At 36.3% G+C, this 8,992-nt stretch overlaps 2 protein-coding genes across 3 annotated transcripts; both read left to right on the forward strand.

Moving 5' to 3' along the window:
- The first annotated feature begins 580 nt into the window (after nucleotides 1–580).
- On the forward strand, nucleotides 581–5,714 carry LOC116129355 (40S ribosomal protein S2-4-like). 2 transcript variants are annotated; one of them, XM_031415098.1, is made up of 2 exons: nucleotides 581–1,325; nucleotides 5,355–5,696. In XM_031415098.1, exons 1-2 carry the CDS (start codon nucleotides 672–674, stop codon nucleotides 5,511–5,513), a joined length of 813 nt encoding a protein of 270 aa, XP_031270958.1. In that variant the 5' UTR covers nucleotides 581–671; the 3' UTR covers nucleotides 5,514–5,696. The 2 variants fall into 2 exon arrangements, with proteins under 2 accessions (XP_031270958.1, XP_031270957.1); XM_031415097.1 differs by lacking the exon at nucleotides 581–1,325 and adding an exon at nucleotides 3,623–4,366 and having other exon boundaries at nucleotides 5,355–5,714.
- Nucleotides 5,715–7,563: 1,849 nt separating this feature from the next.
- Nucleotides 7,564–8,992, forward strand: LOC116129365 (zinc finger AN1 and C2H2 domain-containing stress-associated protein 16-like). Its single transcript, XM_031415110.1, has 2 exons — nucleotides 7,564–7,821; nucleotides 8,103–8,992. The coding sequence occupies exons 1-2, from the start codon at nucleotides 7,723–7,725 to the stop codon at nucleotides 8,877–8,879; spliced, it is 876 nt and encodes a 291-aa protein (XP_031270970.1). The 5' UTR covers nucleotides 7,564–7,722; the 3' UTR covers nucleotides 8,880–8,992.

Raw genomic sequence — 8,992 nt, forward strand, 5'->3', positions numbered from 1 at the left:
TGCTGTGCCTTCTCCATTTTGCTTTCTTGGTTCCTGTTTGTGGACTGTGGTCATTGAAGTGGATTACATACTTTATCACCATGCCCAATGAATCTCCCAGTCTTGAAGCTCTTGATATATTTTATGAATGAACATAAATACTTCAATTTCAAATCCATATATGCATTGCTGCCTGCATTATTTTCCACATTCTATATTGTGCTTTAAAATTTCTCTTATTTTTCTTTGTAAAAGCGTTTTTATTGATAAATTTATTTCATTAAAATAGGGTGTTAAAGAAATTTGAGAATATATAAGCTGCTTTTTTAAGGATAAATTTGTCAGGGGGCTTAAAATCATTCCCCGAATTGGAGAGCCAGTGAGTGTAGTTAGAGAGTGGAATCTATTAAAGACGCAGTGAGCTTCCTAGCAATAATTCTAAGAAGCAAATAATCCAGGCCCATTAATTGTTTTGGGCCTTACGACTAGGCTGAAACCAGCCCAATCCTTGTCGACAATCCAAGATTGTGTTAAACTCTAATCCAAACAGGCGCCACAAACCCTAACTTCCCCACCCTTGCACATATATATATCCCCATTTTACTTTCTTAACTCTCTCACTCTGCCTCTCGCTTCAGCATTTTGCTCTCGCAAAAAACCCTACCCAAAGCCCATTCTAACCAAAAGCAAGCATGGCAGAACGAGGCGGCGAGCGTGGATCCTTCGGGCGTGGATTTGGCCGAGGCCGTGGCGACCGTGGCGGTCCTCGTGGCCGTCGCCGCGCTGGCCGTAGAGAGGAGGAAGAGAAATGGGTTCCAGTCACTAAACTCGGTCGTTTAGTTAAAGAGAACAAGATCAGAAGCCTCGAGCAGATCTATCTCCACTCTTTGCCAATCAAGGAGTATCAAATTATCGACCAGCTGGTCGGCCCCTCGTTGAAGGATGAGGTCATGAAAATCATGCCAGTTCAGAAGCAGACACGTGCCGGTCAGAGAACCAGGTTCAAGGCCTTCGTTGTTGTCGGTGACGGTAACGGCCACGTCGGACTCGGCGTCAAGTGCTCGAAGGAAGTGGCCACGGCAATTCGCGGAGCGATTATACTGGCCAAACTGTCGGTTATTCCAGTGAGGAGAGGATACTGGGGTAACAAGATCGGTAAGCCACACACCGTGCCCTGCAAGGTTACGGGGAAGTGTGGTAGTGTTACCGTGAGAATGGTGCCGGCACCACGTGGAGCTGGAATCGTGGCTGCTAGGGTCCCAAAGAAGGTTCTGCAGTTCGCTGGGATTGATGATGTTTTCACATCCTCTCGTGGGTCTACCAAAACTCTTGGAAACTTTGTGAAGGTTTAGATTTTTACCTTTTTTTTTTTTTAAAAACTTTTTTCGTTTATAAGTTTTATTTATTTCTGGTATGGCTTTGATTTGATTAATTATTTATAGGTTTAGTGACTAAAAAAATGTGACATTTTAACTAGGGTTTAAAGTCGTGATGGAGGTTTAAAGATATGTTGAAATCACTGAATAACGTTGTCTTATTCAAAAATTAATAATAAAAATAATATTATATTAATATTTAAAAGAGGGTCAATTTAGTAATTTAAATAACATACCCACCAATTTATTCCCATAACCAAACATATTAATATAACATACCCACCAACTAACCAAACATATTTTCTTAAAGATTCCTAGTAATCTTCCAAGGTAATCTATCTTTCCAGTAATCCAATATTCCTAGTAATCTAGCATTCCTGAACCAAACGTCCCCATATAGTTATTTACCCTTAAGTGTGCGTTTGGATTGGGGTAATGTAAGATAACAGGGGTAATCTTCGTTTATTTTAAAAGATTCCATTGTTTGGTTTGCAAGTAATAAAAATATTATAGGTATCTTTAATTGCAAATAGTGTTTACTGTTGGTAATGTAAGGGTAATCAGATACCCTCCTCAGGTGCTGTTCTTAAAAGATTAGGGGGTAATCTTACTTTTTTACCCTTAATTAAATACCATTTTAGATACAATTACCTTCAAATGTCTACCAAATAATAATTACCCAACCCCCTTATATTTGATAAATTAGCTAAAGCACTCCAGCCACAAAAAAGTTTAAAAATTAAAAAATAGTCTCAACCACCCAAGACCACTGCTATCTACCGGCGGTAGTCGCCATAATGGTGCATGACCAGCGGAATCTAGTTGGTTGCGCGTCGATAAGGTCGTTTCTATGGCCGTTTCACAGCCAAAGATTTGGCCGTTTCACAGCCATGGATTTGTGATCCATGGCCGGAGATGGCTTTGCCAGCGCACAATTGACCATATATGGCCAGTCGTGGGCCATTCCGTCGACTACTAGCATGGTAATGGTGGTTGGCTGCCAGCAGTGGCTTAGGGTGGGTGGAGGTATTTTGTTACAAATTAAAGTTTTATATGACTGGGGTGTTTTAGCAAAATTTCAAATATAGGAGGTTAAAAAAATGATTCAAAAACAATAATATTATATTAATATTTAAAAAGGAGGCAATTTAGTAATTTATATAATATTCCCACCCATTTATCCTCCCAACCAAACATATTATTAACTAATTTATTCGAACCAACTAAACACATTTCATAAATATTCCCAATAATCTTCAATGTAATCTATCTTTCAATTAATATAACATCTCCTATAATAAAACATTATATGATCCAAACGCCCCCTAAATAAAAATAAAAATACTACAAAAGATAATATTATATATACTCAAATTTCTCTGACATAAAAATTATATTACAAAATTATGAATAAAGCAATTCTACAAGATTCTCTTACGCAAATTTCTGGAAAGTAATGCAGATAGAATATCTAAATCCATATTGGATAATCTAAACTATTCAAGGAGGTATACAATTACTTAAATAACAAAGAGCATCTTCCAGATGTTGAAGTTTGTGGGAATGAAATACTCAAAAGTTCTAAAACTATCATATCATTTGGCTGCTCAGAAGAGGTACGTCTTCGTATTCCTAATTTTCTTGGTAAGCTTTTCCTTTGTTTTGTTTTCAGTTTGTTTATCCGCTTGCTGTGCCTTCTCCATTTTGCTTTCTTGGTTCCTGTTTGTGGACTGTGGTCATTGAAGTGGATTACATACTTTATCACCATGCCCAATGAATCTCCCAGTCTTGAAGCTCTTGATATATTTTATGAATGAACATAAATACTTCAATTTCAAATCCATATATGCATTGCTGCCTGCATTATTTTCCACATTCTATATTGTGCTTTAAAATTTCTCTTATTTTTCTTTGTAAAAGCGTTTTTATTGATAAATTTATTTCATTAAAATAGGGTGTTAAAGAAATTTGAGAATATATAAGCTGCTTTTTTAAGGATAAATTTGTCAGGGGGCTTAAAATCATTCCCCGAATTGGAGAGCCAGTGAGTGTAGTTAGAGAGTGGAATCTATTAAAGACGCAGTGAGCTTCCTAGCAATAATTCTAAGAAGCAAATAATCCAGGCCCATTAATTGTTTTGGGCCTTACGACTAGGCTGAAACCAGCCCAATCCTTGTCGACAATCCAAGATTGTGTTAAACTCTAATCCAAACAGGCGCCACAAACCCTAACTTCCCCACCCTTGCACATATATATATCCCCATTTTACTTTCTTAACTCTCTCACTCTGCCTCTCGCTTCAGCATTTTGCTCTCGCAAAAAACCCTACCCAAAGCCCATTCTAACCAAAAGCAAGCATGGCAGAACGAGGCGGCGAGCGTGGATCCTTCGGGCGTGGATTTGGCCGAGGCCGTGGCGACCGTGGCGGTCCTCGTGGCCGTCGCCGCGCTGGCCGTAGAGAGGAGGAAGAGAAATGGGTTCCAGTCACTAAACTCGGTCGTTTAGTTAAAGAGAACAAGATCAGAAGCCTCGAGCAGATCTATCTCCACTCTTTGCCAATCAAGGAGTATCAAATTATCGACCAGCTGGTCGGCCCCTCGTTGAAGGATGAGGTCATGAAAATCATGCCAGTTCAGAAGCAGACACGTGCCGGTCAGAGAACCAGGTTCAAGGCCTTCGTTGTTGTCGGTGACGGTAACGGCCACGTCGGACTCGGCGTCAAGTGCTCGAAGGAAGTGGCCACGGCAATTCGCGGAGCGATTATACTGGCCAAACTGTCGGTTATTCCAGTGAGGAGAGGATACTGGGGTAACAAGATCGGTAAGCCACACACCGTGCCCTGCAAGGTTACGGGGAAGTGTGGTAGTGTTACCGTGAGAATGGTGCCGGCACCACGTGGAGCTGGAATCGTGGCTGCTAGGGTCCCAAAGAAGGTTCTGCAGTTCGCTGGGATTGAGGATGTTTTCACATCCTCTCGTGGGTCTACCAAAACTCTTGGAAACTTTGTGAAGGTTTAGATTTTTACCTTTTTTTTTTTTAAAAACTTTTTTCGTTTATAAGTTTTATTTATTTCTGGTATGGCTTTGATTTGATTAATTATTTATAGGTTTAGTGGCTAAAAAAATGTGGCATTTTAACTAGGGTTTTAAGTCGTGATGGAGGTTTAAAGATATGTTGAAATCACTGAATAACGTTGTCGATTTGTTGTGAATTTTTTTTATACTGTAAATCTTATCGATAAAGTACAGATTGTTGATTGGTGTCCTGGTGATATTTTATGAAGGTTTTTAGTTTATAATTTGGCTAAACTGCTTCAAATAAAAGTTAATTGTGTTTCCGTAAGTTCTAATGCGTTCTTTAAAGGTTTAAGTTTTGTTTCACATTCAATTGTATGGGCTAAAAGTTGTATTTTATGTTGAGTTTTCTTGCCATTTCTGTGTTTCTTTATGTTTTCCCAATGGATGTTACTTTTATCAACTAAGTTGTGCACTTTTTTTTATTTTTTGGCGATGCAATGGTAATTGTTTGCATTTATATATATTCTTAAGATTTATGTTGATATATAGAGAGCTCTTCATTGTGTGTGTGGCAAATGTAGTTAAATGTTTTGAATTGATCAACCTACTGTTTTGACCTTTTCTATGTATGATTGTTATTTCATGAGGTTCTGGTTTTATTTTTAGTTGAAAATGATGTTTTTTTCTGCTAGGGGCTCTGTTTGACGAGTTGCCATTATATATATATTTTTTTTATCGATGCTATATCCTCGAGCATTGAACTTCTGTTTGTATAGTTCATTTTACTGCGTATGCATTGTATTTTTTAAATTTTGTTATGGTTATTCCATCTAATTTCCATTGGAACTGATGTCTTGTGGTTTTGCTATAACAATTTTTGTGAGAATTTATACTTGCAACTTACGATTAAGTGAATATTACTTCAATAAATTTAGTTTTAGTGTTGTTGGTGGCTTATGTTTTACTTACTTCAAATCCGCAGGCAACTTTCGAGTGTTTGTTGAAGACGTATGGATTCCTCACTCCTGACTTTTGGAGGGAGACTCGCTTTGTGAAATCTCCATTCCAAGAGTACACAGATCTCTTGGGAAAGCCAACTGGGAAGCTACTCATTGCAGAGGATCATGGAATTGATGCTTAAGCTATTTTAGGTTTCTTGAATTTTGCTCGGCCTTATAGTATAGCGTTGTTCGTTACAAATGTTTTTCTTTTTTTCTTTTTAATTTCTGCAGGACTAGTATGTTGGTATTTTTGGGACAATTGTCTGTTTTAACATTTTGACATTTGAATCAAATTATGGTTGGTTGAATTGTGATGGATGTTATTAAATTTCTTTGATTACCAATGTTATTATACTTATTAGCTCCTGCATTTTTCTTCAAATTATCAGCCCTCATATCCGAGTTCATTGATGCGGTCGTACGTCTTTGGAATGTTTACAAATTTTGCTTTCTGATGATTGTAACCTAGTGCGCTATCAGTTGATCCTCGGTGAATTGAAAAAGGCTATATCGAGAGGTACAATTGAAGAAGGTTTGTCAGCCTAATTCTAAGCTACAATTGAGAATTGGAACTAAAACGCAGTGTTTAAATAACCATTCTGGGTGAAACTCAACCAATTTGACGATGTTAAAAAGTTTGAAATATAACAAAAACACTCTTAAAAATTTTATATAAGTCTTGTAGGTTTAAAATCTTGTAAAAACACTCTAAACACCAAAATAGGGTTTTTTTTCTGGTGATGATGACTTTCTTCATCACTATGAAAATACTCTCCTCAACTTCCTAACCAAAACCCATAACAATTGTCTCGGGTTGTTGCCGTTGATTTAGTTTCACGATTTTGGTCGATTCACTCATTGAAAATGACCTCTATCACCACTCTTGTATTCACAACCATTTTTCTTCAAAAGCCCTAACATTCTAGCCTTCAATTGTTTGTCGATCACCGTCCTAATTTCTAAGGTTTTTGGTAAATAGGAAAATTACTAACTCGACCTGGCGAAGGCCTCAGGTTCCGGTTCAACTAATCGAGCTAGACTAGGTTTTAAAACACTACTAAAACGCAATTGAAAGAGACTATACTGACAAGTGAAATTGAAATTGAAAGAGGCTACATTGACAACTAAGTTAAATCGAAGAAGGGTTGTTAGCCCATTTCCAAGAGCATTATGATTTGTTTGTTCTTGAAAATATTTAGCTACTGAATGTGTGAGAATCCTAATCTATTTTATGCTTGAAAATATTTTAGTTATTAAATGTATGGGAACCGTAATCCATTTTATGAATAGTTATGTTTTTGATAAGGATAATACTTTATAGACAAACTTTTTATACAACCACTCTAATACAAATTGATGTGTTTTAAAATGATTAGATGACTTAAAATAAAAAATAAATTCAATAATTGAAAGAGATTATATGTTAAATATGCAGGGTTACACATCTATTTGTAAGAAATAATTTCTACTGATACTTTTGTATATGTAGTTTCATAGTTTGTATATATACATGAAAGAGTTTAGACGGTTGTGTGTTTGACCCATGTGTTATCTTATTAGAGTCTATTTTTAAAATAACGTTAAAAATAATTCTATTTTATTAAAATCTCAATTACTTGTCTGATACTTTATAGATTTTTATTTTTTGTGAATTTAAATAATAATCACATATATTTTATTGTAAGAGATATTGTTTTGATAATAATTTACATAAAATCTATAAGTAACTAATTTGATTATTAATTAAATATTGTTTTTCACTCAACTCTTAAGTAATTTTGAAAATATTTAACCTAATTGAGACGCATAAAACAATTCAAGTTATATTTACATCGTCTGGGTGAATTAATTAATTTTCTTGGCATTGCTTCTCAAAACATAATAACAAATTTATTTTGTTCAACCAATAAAAAAAAAAATTGATAATCTATTATTGAATAAAAATTAAGGTGTTTATATTAATTTGTTATATTCCATCTGTTCCTTATTCCACAACACTAATACACTGAAATTTCAATTTTTAAGTTTCAATAATTAATGTAATTTATATAATAAATAAGATTATAATAAAAACCGTGAAATATATTGCCTTATAAATTCTGTTATTTTAATCTTTATATACAATTTTGTTAAACAAATTAATATATTATAATCCGACTTGAATATTAAAACGTAATAACTAAACCAAGGCACAGAAACAAACATTAATTTGATTGACTTTCTTGGTCGCTCAGCTCCACCTCTGGGATTCCGCGGCTTTTCCTTGAACGCGGAATCCCGATTCTTGATACATTCAAATTTGTAGCTCTATTTTTTTATTGATTGTTCAAACGTGATAACGAAAATCAAATGGGGACCCCTCAATTCCCAGATCTCGGAAAGCATTGCAGCCTTCCCGATTGCAAGCAGATCGATTTCTTGCCTTTCACTTGCGATTGTTGCAACAAGGTGCTCTTCTCATTTTATTTCTCTATTCAAAGTTCTTTCTTTTTGTTACCGCTTTATTCATATTTCCGTTTCAATTCGAAATATGCCATCCCATTAAAATTTATCATTTCTCTGCAATTCTTTATAGCGTTATCTTTATTTTAAAGATGAATTTTACTCATTTTAATGATTCTTGTTTGTGGGAAATTGAGGATTCTATATATTTTTTTGTTGGTTTCTCGGAATCTTTGGTTGGGGAATCTTGATTTGTGGTAAATGGTATTTTACTGAAATTTTTACAGGTTTTTTGTTTGGAGCACCGGAGCTACAACCAACACCAATGTCCAAAAGCTGAAAACCGGGATGTTACTGTTGTAATCTGCCCCCTTTGTGCCAAAGGGGTTCGTCTGAAATCCGATCAAGATCCGCATATCACTTGGGAGTATCATGTTAATACTGATTGTGATCCTTCAAACTATGATAAAGTCACTAAGAAGAAAAAATGTCCTGTCCGCGGCTGCAGGGAGGTCCTAGTGTTCTCGAACACAATCAAGTGCAGAGATTGCACCTTGGACCATTGCTTGAAGCATCGGTTTGGACCTGATCATAATTGTCCTGGTCCGAAGAAACCTGACACCAGTTTCGGATTTATGACTATGTTAAGTAGGAATAGAAAAGAAGAGGCGAAAACAAACCAATCTACGGCCTCAGCTTCACCCAAGTGGTCTAACTTTCTTACTGCAGCTTCGAGCTTTCGAGCTTCAGCTGAAGCAAGCGTGGCAAAATTGGGTAGTGAAATTAGTCAAAAGTTCCAGATGGCGAACAGGACGGGGCAGAGCAGTAGTAGTAGTAGTAGTAGTGGCACCGGGGGAATGGAGGGATGCCCTCAGTGTGGGGCGAGGTTTTCCTCAGTTACAACTCTGATAGAACATGTGGAGAAAGTTCATGAAAAGTGTGGCAACCAGGCTCGTCCAAAGGTGACAATAGATGTATGTCCGAAGTGTAGTAAAGGATTTCGTGATCCAGTGGCTCTTGTGGAGCATGTTGAGAGGGATCATGGTGGTACTTCAAAAGCTTAGCAAGGGTTTGCCGTTAAATTTCATCTGGTTATAAATATGGAGAAGCCGTTGTAATTCTATTAAACATTCCTTTCATTGATCTAAAGCTGCACAAAAAACACCATTTAGACTTT

Source organism: Pistacia vera, unplaced genomic scaffold (assembly GCF_008641045.1).
Source record: "Pistacia vera cultivar Batoury unplaced genomic scaffold, PisVer_v2 Contig211, whole genome shotgun sequence".
Taxonomy (NCBI): domain Eukaryota; kingdom Viridiplantae; phylum Streptophyta; class Magnoliopsida; order Sapindales; family Anacardiaceae; genus Pistacia; species Pistacia vera.

Excerpts from the sequence above, each read along its gene's own strand:
- LOC116129355 (XM_031415098.1), top strand. The coding sequence starts at position 672 with ATGGCAGAACGAGGCGGCGAGCGTGGATCCTTCGGGCGTGGATTTGGC. Across the intron at positions 1,326-5,354 it reads CTCTTGGAAACTTTGTGAAG|GCAACTTTCGAGTGTTTGTT; the intron begins GTTTAGATTTTT and ends TCAAATCCGCAG.
- LOC116129365 (XM_031415110.1), top strand. The coding sequence starts at position 7,723 with ATGGGGACCCCTCAATTCCCAGATCTCGGAAAGCATTGCAGCCTTCCC. Across the intron at positions 7,822-8,102 it reads CTTGCGATTGTTGCAACAAG|GTTTTTTGTTTGGAGCACCG; the intron begins GTGCTCTTCTCA and ends AAATTTTTACAG.